Source organism: Sus scrofa, chromosome 8, assembly GCF_054392235.1.
Source record: "Sus scrofa isolate SSC_HxYL_T2T_F1_AM1 chromosome 8, Sscrofa_HxYL_maternal_Yorkshire_Landrace_v2.0, whole genome shotgun sequence".
NCBI lineage: Eukaryota > Metazoa > Chordata > Mammalia > Artiodactyla > Suidae > Sus > Sus scrofa.
This window is the reverse complement of record NC_139390.1, coordinates 93,825,355-93,849,482: the sequence shown is the minus strand read 5'-3', so window position 1 is coordinate 93,849,482 and position 24,128 is coordinate 93,825,355. Positions and strand designations below refer to the sequence as shown.

Sequence of the window (24,128 nt, the reverse complement as noted above, 5' to 3'; positions counted from 1 at the left end):
AAATATAACTTCTCTTGATGGAAAAGGACCAGGTTTAAACTACAGCTCCCTACTCTGAAGTGTGGCTCTTCAGGATCTTCCAACTACAAGTTGGGGATGAAAAGAGATGCTAGGAGTTCCTCTCATGGCTCAGCGGAAATGAATCTGACTGGTATCCACGAGGACACAGGTTCTATCCCTGGCCTCCCTCAGTGGGTTAAGGATCTGGCATTGCCGTGATCTGTGGTCGCAGACACAACTCAGATCTGGCGTTGCTGTGGCTGTGGTATTGGCTGGCGACTACAGCTCTGATTCAACCCCTAGCCTGGGAACCTCCATATGCCACAGGTGAGGCTCAAAAAAAGACAAAAGAGAGAGAGAGAGATGCTAGCCAGTGGGTCCTATGAGAAAAGGATAGGAAATGGGTGCATGGAGGTGGGGGCACAGAGGGGCAGATGAGGCTGTTTCATCCCAAAACCTGCCAGAGACTGAAATCCTGAAGATGCTTTACTAACAAAGTCCCAGAAACAAAGGTGAGAACCAAATACAATCTAAGGGGAAGCAGAAGGGATAAATAAGAAGAAAGAAAGGAAAAGAAAAAGGAGGAAACCAGACATCCAGTCTTTGAAATTCCGTATCTTCTTGCTGGGTTAGCAGAACAAAACCGTCATAGGGCTTCTTGCTTATTTCACATTACACCAGGGTTTTCCTGTTTGGGGTTGATCCTGAGAGGGCCCGTCCGTTAGCATGTGGGGCCCTGTGGCAGCTAAACGCCTCAAGACCTGATATCTCTTTCATTATAGTGATGACACCCTGTTAACCTCAGAGTTTCTTTCCAGTTTAAAAGTCGCAGCCGCAGGAGTTCCCATTTTGGTGCAGTGGAAATGAACCTGACTAGTATCCATGAAGATGTGGGTTTGATCCCTGGCCTTGCTCAGAGGGTTAAGGGGTCGGCATTGCCATGAGCTCTAGTGAGGGTCACAGACGTGGCTCGGATCCCACGTTGCTGTGGCTGTGGTGTAGGCTAGCAGCTGTAGCTGCAGTTCGACCCCTAGTCTGGGGACTTCCATATGCTGTGGGTATGGCCCTAAAAAAACAAATCAAAACAAAACAAAAAACAGAGAGAAAAGGTAAAAGTCATAGCCCCATGCCTGTGGGGATGGATGGCTGTGAATACAGACAAAACTTGAGGATCTGGTTACCTACAAAATATAAAACCTAGCCCTGACCCACCAGCCCTAAACAATTATGACACAGGGCTCAGGGATATTAACAGGCTTGTGAATTGGACACGGCCAGTTACCCATCAGGGCCCTTTCGGGGCCTGTGGCAATGGCAACATAATAAGAATATGTTGGGTTTCTGGTTCTGGCTGTGGAAGGGGGCAGAGCAACGACATGAAGGGATGGAACAGCTGTATTCTGTCTACAAGGTGGTACAACAGGTGGAGGTGGGTTTGAGGTTTGTTTTCCCACCTCTTTGCTTGGCTGCCTGCTTGCCTCTTTGCTGCAAACCTTGGCGTCTTAGCGTTTGGGTTTGTTGTATGTCGGGCAAAATGAACCTAGTGCTGTAACAAATTTAGTGGCCAACCAGGAGGGACCAGGTTCAGGAAAATAGGGAACAATGCAGAGTGAAACAACAGGCTACTTTGCTGGTGGCTGCTTTAGCCCAGGAAGAGGCAGGCTAAACCAAGGACTCCTACAAGGGACTCAGCAAAAGCTTACATTTTTTTTTTAATTGAAATATTGTTGATTTACAATGTTGCATTTCAGGTGTACAGCAAAGTGATTCAGTTACATACACACACGCACACGTTCTTCTTTGGACTTTTTTCCATTATAGGTTATTACAGGTATTGAGTAGAGTTCCCTGTGCTGGACAGTAGGTCCTTCTGTTTATTTTTTTTTTTTTAAAGATGATTTAAGATGAAAAAAAATTTTATCGTGGTTGATTTACAATGTTCTGTCAATTTCTGCAGTACAGCAAAGTGACCCCATCATACATATACATACATTCTTTTTCTCATATGTCAGCAGTGTGTATCTTGTTCATCTCAAGCTCCTGATTTATCTTGTTACATTTCTTCTCTCTCAGGACCTGCCTGGGCCTCTGATCTGAGAGATGGGTGTTTTGTGGGTCCCGCTGTCCCAGGCTGGGCTGCCGTGTGATTCCCGTGGCATGACAGCCCCATCACAGGCATAGCACCGAATTGCAAAGCGAGAGCTGCTTTTAACTATTGGTTCTTAATCTGTGACCTTTTGTATTTTCTCATCAAGAGAGGGGATAGCTGCCCTTTCCTTTTGCCTTAACAAGCCCCAGAGAGACGGGGTGGGAGGGGGGAAGGCATAGGACATGCTTTTCTTTAAGTAGCCCAGTCATACTGTCCCCTCTGTGTGCTAGATTTCTGTCCTGCCTACACGGGATGCCTAATGAAGGGACTGGGCAACGCACGAGAGACAGCTAACATTTAAGCCTCAAGGACAAGCCGAGGAGAAATGCCACGTTAGAGTTCAGAGTGGGTGAGTTCTCCTCCTTTGGTGAGCGGAACTCTCAGTTCTCGGAGGCGGTAGTTGGTTGTGATGTCACAAAATCCAAGAGACTTCTCACTTAAATTGGTGCCTATTTCAAAAGCAATGATTCTTGGTGATTTTTTTTTTTTTTTTGCCACAGCTGTAGCATATGGAAATTCCCAGGACAGGGATTGAACCTGATCAGCAGCTGTGGCAACACCAGATCCTTCAACCCACTGTGGGGTGGGGGTGGGGGGTGGAACATGTGCCTCTGGAGCGACCCCAAGTGGCAGCAGTTGGATTCTTAAGCCACCACACCACAATGGGAACTCTGGATTCTTGGTGATTCTAATGGGAAGCGTCCACATCTGGGTGGCATTGGAATCAGTCAGCAGGCAGGTATCTGTGGGCCTGGTGCAGAATCAGCAGAGACACAGGCTCGGGCAGTTTGCTCTCTGCTGGGACCTCAGCACCCCCCGCCTCCCATCTCAGCCTCCATTTCTCTCTCGTGTCTGTTTTTCCTACTTTCCCCACCCAGGAACCCCAGCAAGGCCTATCCCTGGGACTCTCCCTACATCATTCCTCCTGCGTTGCACCCCCAGAATCCTGTTCCTCCCACCCTCTCCTCCTCCCTTCTGCCTCTGCAGAACCTGCCACACCTGCTCCTCTTCCTGGACTTCAAGGACACCCACTTTGGCTTCCACCCACTTGTTCATCCTCTCGTCCCACCCCAAGGTGGTGTGGGCCATTCCTCCTTGGGAGGCAGCCAGATGGAGTGACTAGTTCCCAAAGTTCTCTGCGTCCCTGTGTTCTTATCTGCAAAGTGAGATTAATTGACAGCCTCTTCGGAGTGTTGTGTGAGTTACGAGGGGCTGTGGTTGCTTAATCAACTGACATCCATGCTCAGGAATGGATCCTGGATGAGGCCTAGAAATCTGTGCGTTCACATCACCGCGGGTGATGGGAGTGGGTGGGGAGGCCCATGCTGAGAAATACTGGTTTTGACGGCAGTTCTCCACCTTGGCCATGCCCTAGAATCTTCCAGGGAGTTGTAAAACATTCAGGTGCTCAGGCCGAACCTGAGGCCAATTAAATCAGAATTGTTGTGTGGGGAGAGCTCATGCCAGTATTTTTAATGACCCTCAGGGGACGCCAGTGTGTGGCCAGTTCAGTGCCAAGGCTTTGGGAGCAGCAGGACTGAGCTGGACTGGCTGTGGCTAAGTCACGCATCTCTGAGCTCAGTTTCTCCACCAGAAAAATGGGAATAAGACATGCGCACCTTTGTTGATTAGGCAGAGTAGTTAAGACTGTTCAGCACCGGTGGGGCCTGGCATGGCCCAGTGGAGCTGGCAGCTGGGGTGTTGGACATCAGAGCCCCATCAGACCGAGGCTCGTGTAGGCTGCCTCAGCCCTCTAGGCCCAGGGCTCTCCTGCCTCTTGCTGTTCTTGGCCCAGCAAGTTTATGACTCCAGCTCTGAGCATGGCCCATGGGGAGCCTGGCATGGGGAGCCTGGCTTCTCCCCATGGTGCAGGGCAGGGAGTTTATGCCAACGGCCCTCTTTTAAAGTACCTTATTTCAAATACTACTCAGCGAATGATTAGTGTTCCTTTTGTTGTTCAGTTGACAACATGACCTCAAACCTGGGTCACCTCATTTATGCGTTAACATGTTGTTTAACCTGACAACACGGCCACCATTTATAATGTTATTTCTGTGAGAGTATGTGTCCTGAGGTGCAACATTCAGCTTACAAATCCCCTTTGGGGAACATGAGTGTGGCGTGTGTGAGTGTGTGTGTGTGAGCATGCATAGGTATGTATGAGTGTGTGAGTTCATAGGTGTGTGAGTGTGTAGGAATACGCGTGCATCTCTGTGTGAGGAGGGCTGCATGTACCAGGGGCTGTCAGGGAGGGTTTCCAATCCCTTCCCAGGTCTCTAGCTTTTGCTTTACTTTATCCTCTCCCAGACCTTACGTAAACCTGAAGACAACACAGGTTCAGACTTTTTATTACCATCAAAAGCCATTTTGAAGCAATTCAAAGGCTGTTTCTATTCTTCTGGGAAATTCTAAGGGCCCTCGGCCTTTGCTGCTGGTTTTGCTTTGTGCCGTGGCCTTGTCTCCTCTGTGTCCACTGGGCCTGAGGGCATGGGGTAGGGGGCAGAGACCCTGGGGACATCCTGCCACATGCCAGGGTCTGTGCTGTTTGTTTCCTGCATGTTATTTCATCTTTCATGGCATCATCAGAGGGCCCCTGAATGGTAGGTGCTATTGTGTCCCTTTGAGCAAACGTGCGAGGGCGTTTAGCAACTCGCCTCTCCCACACCATATGGGGATCTGAGTCCAGACCACCCTGAGGCCTGAGCTTTGGTTTCTTTGCCTTTCTGCTCTCCTTTGCTTTCTGCCTTGGAGCCAGGATGGGACACTCCTGGTGTTGGATGACAGGCAGTTTCTGCCCGAGCCTTGGTGATACCCAGCTCTGATCCTCTGCCCTGTGCCCTGCGCATCCCAGGACAGAGGTTTCCCTGATGAATGTCATGCCTTGGTCTGCTCTAGCTTGGCTTCCACACCCAGGGTCACAGAGCAAAGCACTCCAGCTTCTGGGTGGGGAGAAAATATTCTGCAGGACCGCTGCAAGTCCCTAAATTTTTGCAACATGTAGCTTGGGGTGTAATTTCATGTTTGGTTTAATTGAGCTTTGTTTCAACACTTGCTGAGTTGTTACCTTGTGTTTTCCATTGATCAGGACCTTCAGTAAGAGAATGCAATAAAGGCTAGACACCTGGAGACCCTTAATGGGCTTGTTTTCAATCAGGAGTATTACTGACAAGGATAGAGTAGGCACAGGTAGTTGTAGAAGTCTCAAAAAGGGACCATAGATAAAGAGAGAAACCTAGGGGATGTTGGGAGACCACTGTAAGTTCAAGGCCACCAGAACAAGGCAGGCTTGCTTGATTAGTGGAGGTGTAAGAATTGCCTCAGGTCATTGGGTGGGGCATGGGATGAGGCCTGCATTCAGATTCAGACCAAGGGAAGAGTTTGAAGCCAGGCCCTTCAGCTGATTTGAATACACAATTTACCAGGTACTAAAGAGGAGCTACTACTCCCAGAAAGGAAGAGGCAGGCCTTTCCCACCCCCACTCCCCTTGGATGATAAACCTGTGGCCCATCGGATCCTTGGGCAGAGCCTTCTTGCCTGCCTGCTTGCCTCTCTCACAAGCGTCCTATCTTAATAAATCCGTTTCTTGCCTATGGCTTTTTCTCTCACTGAATTCCTGCATGGAGGCATGAAGAACCTGAACCTCAGTGAGTCCAGACACCGGGTGAGTGATTCTCATTTAAAACTGTGGGTTCGAGTCCCGGCACGTGGGTTCGAGTCTCAATCTGGGTGCTGGCTAGTTCAGACCAGTAGTGCTGTCAGTTTCATTATGGTCCTTGATAATTGTGATCACTGCTTGTTTCTGGCCACCGAGGAAGGCAGTGCATGTTCTGTCTCTCTCGGCTGCCAGGCCTGTTTGGCAGCAGAGAGGGTTTGCTGCAATGCCAGCAGAAACCAGGACAACGAGCTGGCGTTTTTGGAAGGATGAGGATCGAACACAGTGGGTGAGATCAGGAAATAATTGGGGGTGGGATGGACATGCAATTGGTCTGAGAACATTTCTATGGTTAAATACATATCTTTTCATCTATTAGCAAATATACTCAAATATTTACGTTTAGAGTTTACGTTTCATGACATCAGCTCTTTTGCTGGGTTCGAGGCTGTTTTTATATTTCCACACTCTTCTCTGTTTTGCCTTATCCAGCGTATAATTTCAGTAACAAACGATAACTAATAAGCTAACCTCTCAGAAACTCTTATGGATTGCTTTGTGTTTACATAGGTAATATAAATAATTTTAAAACATTTTACTATAATTACCAATATGTTGTTTCTCCTCTTGTTTTTCATTTCTGATAAAAATTTAAGGAATAGGACCCATACTGGAAGGATCTATATGTATTAACTTCAGGGAAAATGCCTTTTACCATCTACCCATCCGGGGGAGAGGTAGAAACTCAGATTTTTGTTAGTTTGTTAAATGCTGTGGCAGAGTTTCAAATGTGGGATTACCAGGAAGTTTTCTCACCACAGAAGGTGTTGATAAACATTTCATTATCCAAAGTTCCATTGTTTCATACCTTCCAAGAGGCAGAGATGATACCAGATCTATTAAAGCAGATAGCACATGTGTTCACGGGATTTCAAAGCATTTGAGGCACTTTTTGTTGTATCAACAGCTCTTAGGACCCAGGTTGGTGACCGACTAGAATTGGCTGGGAGATGTCAAGTTAGGAATCTCAGGATTTGTCCAGAAAGTAGGAAGAAGGCAATTCACTGGGGGCCAAGGTTCACTCTGGAGTTGTGGGTTTTTTGTTTTTTTGGCTTTTTAGGGTCGATCCCAGGCTAGGGGTCAAATTGCAGCTACAGCTGCTGGCCTACACCACAGCCACACAGGATCTGAGCTGCACCTGCGACCTACAGCACAGCTCACGGCATCGCCAGATCCATAACCCACTGAGCAAGGCCAGGGATCGAACCTGTGTCCTCATAGATACTAGTCAGGAATGTTTCCTCTGAGCCATGATGGGAACTCCTGGAGTTGTGTTCTTAAAGTGAGTTCCCTAGTGTGGAGGTACCTGAACTTCTCAAAACAGTGGTTAGAAACACCCAGTGGTTGTGGCCATCAGCCAGGAGCCCCCCATTCCCTTGCTCAGCTCTTCCTTCTGCTATTTCTCTTTCTCAGGGCAGTTTTCTCCCTTGGAGAGCCTCTGCCTGCCCACAGTCCTGCCTGGACCTCTCCTTCGAGACCTGTCGTTTGGGGAGGATATTTTAGTAGATGGTAGTGGGGTCAGGACGGCTGGCTTGCAGTTTAGAAGCCAAAACCATCCAATCAGACACCCAAGAACATTTCAGGGCTGTCCTGGGCTTCCAGGATCTATCTTCTTACAGAGTCTTGGTCTTCCGTGGTTTCAAGAAGGAATGTGAGCAGAAGCCACATGAAGAGACAAGCAGGGCCCTGGGAGCAGACCTGATTTGCAACGATTTGTAAATGAATCCCCATTTCCCTATTAAAAACAAGGCCACAGGCCCAAATGGAGTCCCTTGGGCTAAGCCTTATGTCACCAAATCAGACTTACAGTTTCTGCTCTTGCAGAAATGGAATCTTAAACCAGGAATGGCTTGATCAGTCCTAGTTAGGTAACCTGCCTGATAGAGCCTTGCTACCCCCTGAGGGAAAGTAAACTTGGAATAACCAGTTTGGTTTTTTCCAAGTATAACTTGCTTGTTCTGCTCCCTTCTGCCTATAAAAACATCTTCCAGGAGTTCTCACTGTGATGCAGTGGGTTAAGGATCTGGCGTTGCTGCAGCTGTGGCATAGGTTGCAGCTGAGGCTCGGATTCGACCCCTGGCCTGGGAACTTCCATATGCCAAAGGTGCAGCAAAAAAAAAAGGTCATTTCTTACAGCTTCTCGGAGCTCCTTTGTTAGATTGGACATTGCCCAATTCATGAGTCATGCAATAAAGCCAGTAAAATCTTCAAAATGAACTGAGTTGGATTTTATAACACCATGTGTGTATGGCACTTTGAACTCTCCTTTGAACTGGTTAAAATGTCATACTGGTTCCCTCATAAATTAACTCAATGAAATCTTTGATATGGTCTCATTTTATATTTGTATGAGAGACATGACTTTTACCTTTTAACAAATATTTTTATCATTAGGTACCTAATGCTGAGGAATTTTCTAGACACTTTATGTGTTTATTTAACACAGAATACATTTTTAGATGCTGTATGCTGTTTTAAGTGCTTTATAAATGTTAACTAATTCAGTCCTTGTAATATCCCTATTTCATTTAAATTTCCCTTCAGTTCTCATTACCCGTCTTATCAAAGAGGTTCAACTTCTGCCAAGGGTATATCATCCTTAAGTGTCAGTATTGGGAGCCCGGGTAGGGTTGTGCGAGGCTGAGACACACTGGCTTTCCTGCAGGCACTGGGTGGGACAAGGAAGGGACCTCAACTTTGGTTTTCGGGAAGTGGAATCTTCAAAGAGCAAATCAAGGGAGTTCCTATTGTGGCTCAGTGGGTTAAGAACCTGACTAGTATCCATGAGGATGTGGGTTTGATCCCTGGTCTCACTTGGTGGGTTGAGGATCTGGTGTTGATGTGAGCTGTAGTGTAATTTGCAGAAGTGGCTCAGATCTGGTGTTGCTGTGGCTGTGGAGTAGGCCAACACCTGTAGCTCCAATTTGACCCCTAACCTGAGAACTTCCATATGCTGCAGGTGTGGCCCTAAAAAGCAAAAAAAAAAAAAAGGGGGGGGTGGCTTCTGAATTTCCTGCTGTGCAATAGGATCAGTGGCATCTTGGGGGCATTGGGACACAGGTTCAATCCCTGGCCTGGCACAGTGGGTTAAGGATCCAGTGTTGCTGTAGCTGTAGCTTAGGTTGCAACTGTGATTTGGATCTGACCCCTGACCTGGGAACTCCATATGCCATGGGGAGGCCAAAAAAGAAAAAAAATATTGGCCTACTTATTTCCTCAAGGGCCCTCTTCCTTCTCAGAACATACATCCTAGTTTATTTTTTAAAAATTTGTGGTACAAACTTCCAGTTATAAATAAGTCCTAGGGATGAAATGCATAAGATGTATAGGGACCAATACTGCAGGTCTATTTGCAAGTTGCTAATGAAGTAGATCTTCAAAGTTCTGAGCACAAGAACTGTAATCAGGTGAAGGGTGTTTACCTAAACCTATTGGCAGCAATCATTTTGCAGCATATACACATAGCAAATCTTTCTATTGTACATCTGAAACTAAGACAATACTATATGTCAATTATATCTCAAATTTGTGGTCATCATGATCATGGGGGAGTAAAGGTGATAGTGGGCAGCAGCCTAGTACAGGACCTAGGGCACTGCTGGAATCTGCTGGACTTGGGTTCAAATCCTGGGTCTGCCATTTACAAGGGAATAATGTTAGGATCAGTTTAAGTTAGCACTTAAATCTTAGTGGAATTAAATAAAATCTTCCCTCTCCTCTCTTTTTCCACGGGAGCTGAGAAAGCTCTCTGCCAAGGCCTTGGAGCCAGGGAGGGGCTAAGGGGTCCAGGAGTTAGAAGAGAAAGAAGAAGGGGAAATTGTTGACCAATGGGCTGAGAAGATGGTTTAACGGCAGGTGCTGCTGCTGCTGGAGGGCTAATTCCGCAGATTGGCTGGAGGAGAGAGGCTTGAAAAAAATTCAGGAAGCAGCTCCCGGGCCAGGTGAGGATCCGTGACTGACAGCCTGGACCCACCTGCCTTCCTGATTTCTGTTCCAGAGCAAAGGTCACGCAGCTGCTGGCACCTCCTTTTTTTTTTTTTCCTCTCTCTCAGCTCCATTTGCTTTATAAGGAAGGTCAGCTTTGCCAAGTTCTTGCAGTCGTTCCGTGAACCAGAACATTCCCAGTGAAAGATGGCGGAGAATTCGATCTTGCTGGCTGTTCTCTCGCTCCTCTCTGCCTGTCAGCAAAGTAAGAGTCCGGGCTGTGAGTGTGTGTGTGTGTGTGTGTGTGTGTGTGTGTGTGTGTGTGTCGGGAAGGTTCTGGAGTTTCATACTCACTTGCTGGTGGCCCGAGGGCTCGGCAGAGCCGTGCATTCAGGGTCATCAGCGCCTGCTTCCCGGAGGACAGACAGAGATTTGCAAGATTCCAGGAATTAGTTCTCCCCCTGGGGACCCGGTGGGCCCTCCAAGCCCAGAGATTCTGCAGCGTCTGCGGCTACAACTCACAGCCCGGACTGTGAGTTCCTGGGGGAAGTGGGCTGTAAATATCGATTAGAAATGATCCAAAGGTAACATTGTACCTGTTTCAAATGACGGTCCTGATTTCTTGAACCCTGATCTTGAATGTGTGTTTTCTTAAATAAGCTGCCAATGGCAGATAGGATTATTAGGTTAAAAAAAAGCGCAAAAATATGAGCTTCAGACTAAGTAAGTCTAAATTTGAAAGCATCTTCCCACCAGGATTATTCAATATTCTGATTGCCTGGTTAAAGAGAGGGCTTTTTTCCCCACTGGAGTCACGTTTGATTAATTCATGTTATCTCAGGTACATGCTTGCTTACTATGGGAAATGGGGAAAAAGGTTTGAGCCCTGTGAGCAAGACTTCTTATCAAATACACATATTTCTTTATTTTGCCCAGTGTGCTTCTACCAGGAAATGGGGCAGAGCCGGGGACGGCTCAGTGCCAAGCATGGAGGCCCCACGGTTTAGGATAAAGTCCAGTTTGCGTGCATACTCAATGGCAGGCAATGAACTGATGAAACTCTTCATGCCTTAAGACCCACATTTTGTGGTTTGACTCACCATTTTTTCTCCAGTAAAACAGGATGTTTATTGCCAACTAAAGTGCTTAGGCCTGGGCGTTCCTGTAGTGGCTCAGCGGGTTATGAACCCAACTAGCATCCATGAGGAGGCAGGTTCGATCCCTGGCCTTGCTCGGTGGGTTAAGGATCCTGTGTTGCCCTGAGTTGTGGTGTAGGTCACAGATGTAGCTTGGATCCCGCATTGCTGTGACATAGTCTGGCAGCTACAGCTTCGACTCAGCTCCTAGCCTGTGTACTTTTCATATGCTACAGGTGTGGCCCTAAAAAGACCAAAAAAAAAAAAAAAAAGCTGTTAGGTCTGAAGTGTCCTGTGCTGAGCCCCTGGTTCCCCTAGACCTACACACATAGGCACTGCCCACCCTGAGTGTGTCTGCATCCCAGCACTGCAGAGAGCATAGGGGCAGGTCTACAGACGCCCCCAGGCTGCCATGGCTTTGCACATCTGCACTGGAAGCCTGTTGGCTGGCGGGTTCTGGGGACAGTGTGAACTGTGGTCAGGAGGTCAGGCAGCTACGGTGAAAAGAGACTGGGCCAGGGGTGGTGGCCAGTAGTGGTTGGTGGGACAGGGAATTTGTTGTTTTTATTTTAATGGCTGCACCTGTGGCATTTGGCGGTTCCTGGGCCAGGGATTGAATCCGAGCTGCAGCTATGGCAATGTTGGATCCTTTCACCCACTGTACAGAGTAAGAGATTGAACCCATGCCTCTAAATCTACCTGAGCCACTGCACCACAGAGGAGCTCCATGACAGGGAGTATTTAATGATGGTGGGATGGGGCTGAGAGAAAGAGGGAAAGAGAATCGCTTAACTGGCATCAAGAACCAGAATTTGGGAGTTCCTGATGTGGCACAATAGGATTGATGGCATCTCTGGAGTGCAGGTTCAATCCCTGGCCCATGTAGGTTGCAACTGTGGTTCAGATCTTATCTCTGGCCCAGGAACTCCATACGCTATGGGGCAGTAAAAAAGAAAAAAACAAAAAGCAAAAAACCCCAAACAAACCAGCATTTGCTGCTTTAGGAATTCCCTGGTGACTCAGTGGGTTATGGATTTGGTGTGGCTCAAGTTGGATTCCTTGGCCGGGGAGCTTTGCATCCTGTGGGTGTGGCCAAAACAAAACAAAAACCACCCAAAAATTAAAAAAAAAATTTGTTTCTTTAGCAAAAGCTTGGTGTTTATGGAGATGGGGCACCGGGGTCTTTAGTAGAAACAGCTTAGGGCTTGAAAACTGACTCAAATCTTTGGGTCCAGCCACTTAAAAGCTGGGTGCCCTTGACCAGGAAATTCTCTTCTTTGGTGTCCCCATCCAAGTGGGTTAAAGAGGACACTGGGGAGGAAGTGCTCCCATGGTGCCCAGCTAGAGTTGTGCTCAGCAGGGTCACTTCTGTCCTTGGCTGCATCCCCAGAGAGAAGCTCCTGCTGTGTGGAGAGGCAGCTGAGCAGTGAAGAAGCCCAGCTGGGGCTGGTGGGGCAGGGTGGGGCAGGGTGGGAGAGGGGAAGGGCGACCTTGATTCACTTTCCCCAGCACACATGTCTCTCCCTGGAGACAGCCTAGGAGAGAAAAGACAGGCAAAGCAAAAGGAACTTCTTTTCAACAAGTTTTTAGTCAACTCCTAGGAAGAGAAATAAAATGAAAGCTTTCCAGAAAAAGTGGTGAAACAGCCTTTCCCCTTCATCATGTTGCCCTCGTGATAACCACAGTCTCTCTGGGGCCCCTGACCCAAGACCCATTGGAGTTGGAGCTGAAAGTCTTCCTTTCTGGGGCTGGGAGTGGCAGGGAATCTTCCTTCACATTCACTTTTGCTACAGACATGTGCTGACCAGGTGCGATGAGCAACCGAAGAAAGGCAGCACTGCCAAGCTCTCACTTATTCATCTTTGTTTTGAAGCTCTAGGTTCTGGCACCATTGCTGATACACAAATCTAGGAGCACACATCTTTCATCGTTTCTGTTTTATACGTGGAAACAAGGAGCCTTGCCAGGTGTTTCTCCAAGGCCGCGGAGTGAGTTAGAAGCAATGGTAACAGCAGGGTCCAGAATGGCTGCCAAGTCCCACTTTTCCCCTCCATACATAGATCTCCTTTTTGGCTCCAGCTGAGGTCACAAGTCACTGGCCGCTTCAGATTTATGCTGCCTTGAAAATACTTAGCCCTGGGCTGAAAACCATCAGTGCCCAATCCCACACTTTTTTTTTTTTTTTCTTTTGTCTTTTTAGGGCCACACCCTTGGCATATGGAGGTTCCCAGGCTAGGGGTTGAATTGGAGCCATAGCTGCGGGCCTACACCATAGCCACAGCAACGCGGGATCCGAGCCGCGTCTGTGACCTACCCCACAGCTCACAGCACTGCCAGATCCTTAACCCACTGAACGAGACCACGGATTGAACCTGTGTCCTCATGGGTACCAGTTGGGTTTGTTAACCACTGAGCCATGACAGAAACCCCCCCAATCCCTCACTTTTCTTACCTTCACTCTAGTCTCCCAGGCTTGAGTGAGGCCACTACTATTTGAATGAGAAAGACACCAGTCCAAGTGTTTCCACAGTTTAGATATTCAGCTCTAGCTTCTGGATCCAGAACAAGTTTTTGCATGCAGCAGAGAGGGATGAAGGGGAAGAGAAGTGGCCAGCTGTGAGCACCTTGCTCAACCAGGTTCAGTATTTACTGACTGCTCATCGGAGGGGAGGTAGTATCATGCTTCAGGAAGAAACACATGGTCCTAATATTGTCACACAATGAGAGACTGAAGCTGCAAACTTGGTGTGGAAAAGGAAATTATATTTAAAACACTAGCAAGTAAGTAGCAAGTGGAGGTACTAAAATAAGGGAGGCCAGAATAGTGTTGGTGAGAACCAGTAAGAAACTGAAAGTGGAGAAATGATCTGAAAGAAAATAATAGATCCCACAGGTTAACTATGGGGTAAAAAGAGGGAGATAAAGGACAGGTGTTGAGACAAAGGAGGCAGCGTGGGTCTAAAGTGAAGGAGGGTCACAGAACTAACCATCAGAGGCAGGTGATCACAGGTATTGGGGTTTGATAATCTAATGTGCTTTCCATGCAGCAAACAAAGGAGACGAACGTCACAATCTCATAACAGGGGTCGTGCAGGAGCCATCAGTCCCAAGTTTTCTTGTGACCCTCCCTCCTGGCTGCCTCATGTCCAGGAAACTGTTGATCTGCTTATCCGATTTATGTCACTATCGGTTCATTTGCATTTGTGAGAAACTCATGTAAATAAACTTACACAGTAGTCCTTTTTGGAGGGGGGATCTTGCCTCTTTCATTCCGGATAATTATTTTGAGATTCGCCCATGTTTTGTTCATTCTTTTTTACTGTTGAAGAGTATCCTATTGTATGGCTGTACCACAAAGTGTTGACTCACTTGTTGATAGACATTTGTGTTAGGGTTCCCCAGAGAAACAGAACCAGTAAGGTAGACACACACACACACACACACTCACTCACATATCGGTTTTAAGAAACTGGCTCACGTTATGGTCTGAAATTTGCAGGGTGGATTGGAAGGCTGGAAAGTCCAACAAGAGTTGATGTTGCAGTCTGGGTCCAAAGGGAGGCAAAGATCTCTTCCTCTTTGGGGGACCTCGGACTTTTTTCTTAAGGCCTTCAACTGAATCAGTGAGGCCTGTCCTCAGGATGGAGGGTGATCTGCTTTACTCAGAGTCTGCTCATGGAAACATTAATCACATGTAAAAAAAACCTTCACAGCAACATCTAGGCCAGTGTTTGACCAAACAACTGGGCAGCAGGGCTGGCTTTGTTGACGTGTGAAGGTAACCATCAGAGAGTTGTTGCTAATTTTTAATCTTACAAACAAAGCTGTTGTGAATATGTGTGTACAGGTGTTTCTATGGACATATGATTGGGAAAATATTTAGTCGTGGAATGACTGAATCGTATGGTCAACATATGCCTCACAAAAAAAAAAAATTCCAAAAGATTTCTTTTGTTTCACAAAAAGAAAAAACAAAAAAACAAACCAAAAAAAACCCGGGAGTTCCTGTCGTGGCGCAGTGGTTAACGAATCCGACTAGGAACCATGAGGTTGCGGGTTCGATCCCTGCCCTTGCTCAGCCACTTAAGGATCCAGCATTGCCGTGAACTGTGGTGTAGTTTCCAGACGCGGCTCGGATCCCTCGTTGCTGTGGCTCTGGCGTAGGCTGGTGGCTACAGCTCCGATTAGACCCCTAGCTTGGGAAACTCCATATGCCACAGGAGCAGTGGCCCAAGAAATAGCAAAAAGACAGGAAGAAGAAAAAAAAAAAAACCCTTCCAAGTGGTTTTCCAATGTGGTTGAACCAGTTTACATTCCCACCAGCAGTAGATGAGAATTTCCAGTTGTTTTGTATCTTCACCTGTCTTTTTCATTTTAGACATTTTAACAGGTATGTAGTGTATTAATTGTTTAAATTTTTTTTGTCATTTTTTGTCTTCGTTTGTCTTTTCTAGGGCCGCACCCGTGGCATATGGAGGTTCCCAGGCTAGGAGTCTAATCAGAGCTGTAGCCGCTGGCCTACACCACAGCCACAGCAACACCAGATCCAAGCTGCATCTGTGACCTATACCACAGCTCACGGCAACACCAGAACCTTAACCCACTGAGCGAGGCCAGGGATCGAACCTGCAACCTCATTGGTTCCTAGTCAGATTCATTAACTGCTGAGCCACGATGGGAACTCTAGTTGTGGTTTAAATTTGCATGTTACTAGCCAATAATAATGTGCCACATTTTTAACATTCATTCCTCTACTTGCAGGTTATTTTGCTTTGCAGGTAGGAAAGGCAAGATTAAAATACAAAGTGATGCCTCCGGCTGTCTCTGGGTCGCCAGAGTTTGAGAGAATATTTCGTGCACAGTGAGTAATGCTTCCTCCTTAAGGGGTCTGGTCCTGCCACAGACACACAATTACTAAGTAGGGGAAAGATGTGTAGAGAAGACGTGCCATTTTTTTTTTTTTTTTTTTTTTTTTTTTGTCTTTTTGCTATTTCTGTGGGCCGCTCCCACAGCATATGGAGGTACCCAGGTTAGGGGTTGAATCGGAGCTGTAGCCACCAGCCTACGCCAGAGCCACAGCAACGCGGGATCCGAGCCGAGTCTGCAACCTACACCACAGGTCATGGCAACGCCTGATCGTTAACCCACTAAGAAAGGGCAGGGACCGAACCCGCAAGCTCATTCGTTAATCACTGCGCCACGACGGGAACTCCAGATGTGCCATTCTAACAAACCACTCTTCATGGCCAAGACCATTCTCATGATCCTTGAGGTAGGCAGTGCATGGAGTTTACCTGCCCATATTAGAAATTCAGAGGGTCTATTTACATAAAAGGCCAGGATCTTAGGAGCACCACTCTATCTCTATGCGCAACAGTTTGGTCAAAGAGCCTGGAGGGGGCCTCCTGAGAGTTCAGTAGCCTCATGTTAGATTAGTTATGCTATCCATTTTCTATCTGAAATCTTTATTTCTTCCTCTTCACTTCAAAACAGAGGAAGGCCAGTATTATCGCTCTGCCCATGAACCAGTTCCTAAAATCTGAAACCTGTAAGAATGAGAAAGCTTTCTCTGTCATATGCATTTGTAGTGTTTTTGATCACTTTGTGCTCTTTGCCTTTTCAGAGCCACACAGAATATTCCACCCTAAACATTGTAAATTTGCCTGCTGCTGGATGCTAGGGCTCCCATTATATTTAATCCCCAAACCCAGTGCTTTTAAAGACATCACACATATCACCACTTATACATTGCTTGGTTCTTTTATTAATACTTTGGGATTTTTTACAACACTGAACCCTGGAGGAGATTTTTTTCACAGCCTGACAATTCATGTCCTTCTGTTCTAGAATATTTTAAAATATTGTTTACCTCTAAATTTTGTCATCTCATCTCATTTTCTCTGTTCTTTCACTCTGGGGGGAAAAAAAAAGGTAGTTGTAAGCTGACCTCCTGGCCTGATCCTTTTTTTTTTTTTTTCCTTCTTTTTAGGGCTGCACGTACAGCATATGGAAGTTCCCAGGCTAGGGGTTAAACCAGAGCTGCAGCTGGGGCTGTGCCATAGCAATGCCAGATCCAAGACGATTCTGCGACCTATACCACAGCTCACTGCAACAGCAGATCTTTAACCCACTGAGAGAGGCCAGGGATTGAACCTACATCCTCATGGATATTAGTTGGGTTTGTAACCTGCTAAGCCACAATGGGAGCTCTAGTTTTTTTTTTTTTTTTTTTTTTTAATTTTGAATTTTCCATCTTGGGCTTTTGTTCTTTATGGAAATTTTTTTATATGTAGGTTTTTTTTTCTATTACAGTTGATTTACATTGTTCTCTCAGTTTGTGCTGTACAGCAAAGTGATCCAGTCATACATATATACATATGATTTTTCTCACATTATCCTCCACCATGTTCATCCCAAGTGACTAGGTATGGTTCCCTGTGCTGTACAGCAGGATGTCATTGCTTATCCACTCCAAATGCAATAGTTGGCATCTACTAACCCCAAATTCCCTGTCTGTCCCCTTCCCTCCCTCTCTCCCTTGGCAACCACAAGTCTGTTCTCCATGTCCATGAGTTTCTTTCTTTTCTGTAGGTAGGTTCATCTGTGCCATATATTAGATTCCAGATATAAGTGATATCATATGGTATTTGTCTCTATCACTTATTTCACTTAGTATGAGAGTCTCTAGTTCATCTATGTTGCTGCAAATGGCATTATTTTGTTCTTGTTTTATGGCCGAGTAGTATGCCATTGTGTATCTATACCACATCTCCTTAGTCCATTCATCTGTTGATGGACATTTAGATTGTTTCCATGTCTTGGTTATTGTGAATAGTGCTGCTATGAACATCGGGGAGCATGTATCTTTTTCAGTGAAACTTTTGTGCAGGTATATGCCCAGGAGTGGGATTGCTGGGTCATATGGTAGTTCTATATTTAATTTTTTGAGGAAACCCTCCATACTATTTTCCATAGTGGTTGTACCAATTTACATTCCCACCAACAGTGTAGAGGAGTTCCCTTTTCTCCACACCATCTCCAGCATTTATTATTTGTTGAGTTGTTAAATGATGGCCACTCTGACTGGTGTGAGGTGGTACCTTATCATAGTTTTGAAATGCATTTCTCTAATAATTAGTGATGTTGAGCATTTTTTTCATGTGCTTGTTGGCCATCTGTATATCTTTGGAGAAATATCTATTAAGGCCTTTTGCCCATTTTGCAGTTGGGTTGTTGGCTTTTTGATCGTTGAGGTGTATCAGTGGTTTGTATATTTTAGAGATTAAGCCCTTGTCAGTTGCATCATCTGAAACTATTTTCTCCTATTCTGTAGGTTGTCTTTTTGGGTTTTTTTATGGTTTGCTTTGCTGTACAAAAGCTTTTATTTTTGTTTTTATTTGTTACCTTGGGAGACTGACCTAAGAAAACATTTGTAAGGTTGATATCAGGGAATGTTTTGCCTATGTGCTCTTCCAGGAGTTTTATGATGTATTGTCTTATGTTTAAGTCCTTAAGCCATTTTGAGTTTATTTTCATGTGTGGTGTGAGGGTGTGTTCCAGTTCTGTTGATTTACATATAGCTGTCCAGTTTTCCCAAGACCACTTGATGAAGAGACTCTCTTTTTCCCAGTTTATATTCTTGCCTCCTTTGTCAAGGATTAATTGACCATAGGTGTCTGGGTTTATTTCTGGGTTCTCCATTCTGTTCCATTGGTCCGTATGTCTGTTTTAGTAGTACCAGTACCACAGTGTCTTGATGACTGTGGCTTTGTAATATTGTCTGAAGTCTGGGAGAGTTATGCCTCCTGCTTGTTTTTTGTTCCCCAGGATTGCTTTGGCAATTCTGGTTCTTTTGTGGTTCCATATAAATGTTTGGATTGTTTGTTGTAGTTCTTTGAAAAATGTGATGGGTCATTTGATAGGGATTGCATTGAATTTGTAGATTGCTTTGGGTAGTTTGGCCATTTTAACAATATTAACTCTTCCAATCCAAGAGCATGGAACATCTTTCCATTTCTTTGAATCCTCTTTAATTTCCTTGATTAATGTTTTATAGTTCTCATCATGTAAGTCTTTTACTTGCTTAGTCAGGTTTATTCCTATGTGTTTAATTTTTTGGGGGTGTGATTTTAAAAGATACTGTATTTTTATATTCCTTTTTTAATACTTCATTGTTTTTGTATAGAAATGCAACCAATTTCTGAATGTTAATCTTGTATCCTGCTACTTTGCTGAATTTGTTGGTCAGTTTGAGTAGTTTTCATGTGGAGTCCTTAGGGTTTTCTATGTATAGTATAATGTCATCTGCATAGAGTAACAATTTTATCTATTCTCTTCCATTTTGGATACCTTTTATTTCTTTCATTTGTCTGATTGCTTTGACTAGGACTTCCAATACTATGTTAAGTAGAAATAGTGAGAGTGGGCATCCTTGTCTTATTCCAGATTTCAACTGGAAGGCTTTCAGCTTTTCTTCATTGAGTATTATATTGGCTGTGGGTTTGCCATAAATGACTTTTATTATGTTAAGCTATGTTCCTTCTATACCCACTTTGGTAAGAGTTTTTATCATGAATGGATGTTGGACTTTGTCAAATGCTTTTTCTGCATCTATTGAGATGATCCATGTGGTTTTTGACTTTTCTTTTGTTAATGTGGTATATGACGTTAATTAATTTGCTTATGTTGAACCATCCTTGTGAACCTGGGATGAAGCCCACTTGGTTGTGGGGTATGATCTTTTTATATGCTGTTGTATTTGGTTGGCCCTCGTTGAGAATTTTTGCAACTATATTGATGAAAGATATTGCCCTATAATTTTCTTTTTTGGTATTGTCTTTGTCTGGTTTTGGTATTAGGGTGATGGGGGCTTCATAGAATGTCTTTGGGAGTATTCCTCCTTCTTCAACCTTTTGGAAGAGTTTAAGAAGGATGGGTATAAGTTCTTCTTTGTATGTTTGGTAGAATTTGCCTGTGAAGCCATCTGGTCCAGGACTTTTGTGTGTAGGGTGTGTTTTTATTACATACTCAATTTCATTTCTAGTGGTCTGTCTGTTCAGTTGATCTGTTTCTTCTTGATTCAATTTTTGCAGGCTGTATGTCTCTAGAAAGTTGTCCCATTTCTTCTAGGTTGTCAAATTTCTTGGCACATAATTGTTCATAGTATTCCCTTATTTTTTTGTCTTTCTGCAGTATCCATTGAGATTTCTCCCTTTTAATTTCTTATTTTGTTTGAGTTCTTTCTCTCCTCTTCTTAGTGAGTCTGGCCAGAAGGTTTGTCAATTTTGTTTACCTTTTCAAAGGACCAGCTCTTGCTTTTATTGATTTTTTTTCTATTGTTTCTTCAGTCTCTATTTTATTGATTTCCTCTCTGCTATTTATGTTTTCCTTCTTTCTGCTGACTTTAGGTTGTGTTTGTTCTTTTTCTAATTCTTTTAGGTAGTGGGTTAAATTACTGATTTGAAATTTTTCTTCTTTTTTGATGAGGGCCTGTATTGCTATGAACTTTCCTCTAAGCACTGCTTTTGCAGCATCCCATACATTTTGAATGATTTTGTTTTCATTACCATTCGTCTTGAGGTATTTTTTAATTTCCTTTTTGATTTTTTCATTGACTCATTGTTTTTTAGTAGCATGCTGTTTAGTCTCCCTGTAATCAGTTTTTTCTCATTTCTTTTCCTGTGGTTGTTTTCTAGTTACATGCCATTGTGGTCAGAAGATACTTGAAATAATATTTATACTCTTAAATTTGTGGAGGTTAGTCTTGTGCCCCAATATGTGGTCCATCCTTGAGAATGTTCCATGTGCACCTGAAAAGAATGTATATATATATTCTCATTTTTTTTTTTTTTGGACATAGTGTCTTGAAAACATCAATGAAGTCTAACTCTTCTATTGTGTCATTTAGGATCTCTGTTGCCTTATTGATTTTCTGTGTAGAGGATCTGTCCATTGATGTGAGTGGGGTGTTGAAGTCTCCTACTAGGATTGTGTTCCCATCAATTTCTTGTTTTCTGTCTGTTTGTATTTGTTGTATGTATCTGGGTGCTCCTATATTAGGAGCATATATATTGACGATTATAATAATCCTCTTCTTGAATGGATCAATTTATCATTAAATGGTGTCCTTCTTTGTCTTTTTTATGGCCTTTGTTTTAAAGTCTATTTTGTCTGATATGAGTATTGCAACTCCTGCTTTCCTGTCTTTTCTATTCACATGAAATATTTTTTTCCATCCCCTCACTTTCAATTTATATGTGTCCTTTGTCCTTAGGTGAGTCTCTTGTAGCCAGCATGTTGTAAGCTCTTGCTTTTTAATCCAGTCTGCCACTCTATGTCTTTTGATTGGAGCATTCAGTCCATTGACATTTAAGGTCATTATTGATAAATATGTATTTATTGTCATTTTAAGCCTTGTTTTCCTGTTGATTATATGTTTCTCCTTTGTCCCTTTTTTTTTTTTTTTTTTTTTTTGGTTGGATGATTTCCTTTATTTTATGGTTGTGTCCTTTTCTTTTTAGTTTTTGTGAATATACTGTTTGGTTTTGATTTGTGGTTGCCCTGTTTTTCAAGTAGATTAACCCCTTCGTATTTCTGCTTGGTTTAGCCTGATAGTCATGTGGGCTTAAACAAGTTCTAAAAAAAAGTGTCGAGATTTACTTACTTTCCTTCCTCACATTTTATGATTTTGAAGTCCCTTTTTAACATCTTTATGTTTGTCCTTTTGCTGTTCCTGTGTTTATTGTTGCTTTTACAGTAGGTTTTGTTTTTTTTCCTTTTTAGATCTGTATACTAGCTTATTTAAGTGATTGCTTTCTAGTTGTGATTTCCTCCATCCTATTCTTTCTCCTTTTTTATTTAGGAGAGCACTTTCAGTATTTTTTTTTAATGGGTTTAGTATTGCTGTACTTTTAGTATTTGTTTGTTGGAGGAATTCTTTATTTCTCCATCTATTTTAAATGATGATCTTGCTCTGTAGATTATTCCAGGCTGCAAATTTTTCCCTTTTAGAACTTTGAATATAGTTTGCCACTCTCTTTTGGCCTGTAGTGTTTCTGTAGAGAAATCATCTGATAGCCCTATGGGGGTTCCCTTATAATTAAGTCTTTTTTTTTTCTCTTGTTGCCTTTAGAATCCTCTATTTAACTTTTGCCATTTTTATTATAATATGTCTTGGTCTGGGTCTGTTTGGGTTCAACTTGTTTGGGGTCCTCTGTGCTTCCTGTATCTTGATATCTGTATCTTGATATCCTGTATCTTTCCAAATTTTTTAGATTTGGAAAGATTTGAGCTATAATTTCTTCAAATATATTTTCAATCCCCTTTTCTTTTTCTTCTCCTTTTGGAATCCCTATTATGTGTAGATTGGCCCACTTTATATTACCCCATAGATCTCTTATATTGCTTTCATATTTTTTCATTTGGTTTTCTGTCTGCTGTCCTGATTGGGTGATTTCCATTATTCTATCTTCCAGGTCCCTAATTCACTCCTCTGCGTTATTCATTCTGGTCTCCAGTGCCTTTAACTCAGTTTGTGTCTCTGCAAATGAATTTTATAATTTTTCTTGGCTCCTCCTTATATTTTCTAGTACCTTTCTAAAGTAATCTGCATTACTGTTCATATGTGCTCTTAATTCCTTTAGTATTTTCACCATCTGCTTTTGAACTCGATGTCTGTTAGACTGCAAAGGTCTGTTTGATTGTTTGCTCCTTCAGGTGAATTCTTCTGTTCTTTTAACTGGGAATGGTTCCTGAGCTTTTTCATTTTGTTTTATATTTTTCATATTCTGTGAGTTTAGGGAAAACAACTACTCTAGTCTTGGAGGGCTATTTATATGTGCCAGCACCCCTGGGTATTTTGTTCTGGCTTACTTTTTATTTTTAGGGTGCTGTGTGTGCTTCCAGGGAGGTGGAGCAATGGGCAGGGCTAGTAGCTCGTAGCTAATACCTGGTTGCTGGCCCCTTGACAGTGGCAAGGACCTTTGGGAAGGTGCTGCAGGCTGCTCCTAGTTGCAGGGCTATGGGAAGTGACAGTGATCAGGCATATGCAGGTGGTGCCCAGAGCATTTGGGAGTGGCAATATCAGGGCATGTGTGTTTCCAGGGGAGTGAGAACAACAATGGATGGTGCTCGGTTGCAGTGTCCTCTTCTTTGCTAACCTCTGAGGTGCTTGGGGTTGTGGGTGGTACCTGTTCACAGACCCCTAGTTGTGGTGAGCTGTGCCCCACTTGGGTGTCTGAGATGACTGCTGTGGTTTGTCCCTGCTGCTTGTAGATCACACAAGAGGTGCTGCTTCATGCTTAGCAGCCTCCTTTCCTTTAGCCTGCACAAGAGGCACCTGGTCACCCATAGCCAGAGCAAGTGGTGCCTTACCACCTGTGGCTTGTGCCAGAGGTGCCCTGCCCTCTGAGAGTCCATTTATGCACAGGGAAAGATATCTCTATGGCAGTCTGCCCCTGCTCCTCTTGCCCTCCCCTACAATGGCTATTTGCTTCTCCTGCAGGCCCAGACCTCCTCCTGGGTTCCCTTGGCTGTGGTGCGCAGCTCCCCAGTCCGTTGCACTCAGCTCCTTAGCCCCTCAGGCTGTCTCCACACAGACAACCCTAGTCCTCTCCCCAGATTCTCCAGAGCCTGAGACTCAGTGCCTAGCCTCCACCCTAGCGTCTCAGGCTGTAGTGTCCAGGGCAGTGGAACAAATGGTCCATGTGGCTCTCAGTCTGTTTTGCCCTCCTCAGTCCAGCTGCTGTGCTTTTCTCAGCGGAGTTCCCTCTGTCTTGGCAGATCTCCCCATTGGTTAGGTGGGTTCCTTTCCTCTTTAACAGTTCCCTCTCAGGAGTGCTTGTCCTGTCCTGATTCCTTTGCTCTCTCTCTTTCCCCTTTGGTTCTATCTAGTTATGTGGAGGGTTTCTGGCCCTTTTTGGTAGTTTAAGGTCTTCTGCCAGTGTTCAGTAAATCTTCTGTGCAAATTATTCTACATGTAGACATAAATGCATTTTTTTATTGTTTGTGGGAGAATGTGAGTGCTACATCTTACTCCTCCATAGTCATGATCCTTCCCCCTCTGAGAATTTCTTAAGCTGATTTTTACTGATTTTTTAAAAAAATTTCAGACATGAATTTTAATTCCTAAGAATTAATTTTTACCCTTTGATTGTCCTTCAGTTCTTCCTGTTGCTGCTGCTGTTACAACATTCCTTTTGTTTCACA

General features: G+C 44.3%; 1 protein-coding gene across 41 annotated transcripts in view; it reads left to right on the top strand.

The window, feature by feature from the left end:
• The first annotated feature begins 5,602 nt into the window (after nt 1-5,602).
• MGST2 (microsomal glutathione S-transferase 2) overlaps nt 5,603-24,128 on the top strand; it is a 76,249-nt gene continuing 57,723 nt past the window's right edge. For 22 of the 41 annotated variants that reach the window (XR_014812925.1, XR_014812922.1, XR_014812915.1 and 19 more), the window contains exons 1-2: nt 9,908-10,051; nt 15,684-15,783. Coding sequence is in view for 1 of the 41 variants with exons in the window: in XM_021100678.2 (XP_020956337.1) it covers nt 9,994-10,051; nt 15,684-15,783 (158 nt within the window). In the remaining 40 variants the exon portion in view is untranslated. Of the gene's footprint in view, nt 5,812-9,907; nt 10,052-10,132; nt 10,319-15,683; nt 15,784-24,128 lie in introns of those variants that run through there. The other 19 variants (XR_014812939.1, XR_014812937.1, XR_014812929.1 and 16 more) reach the window with 2 other exon arrangements.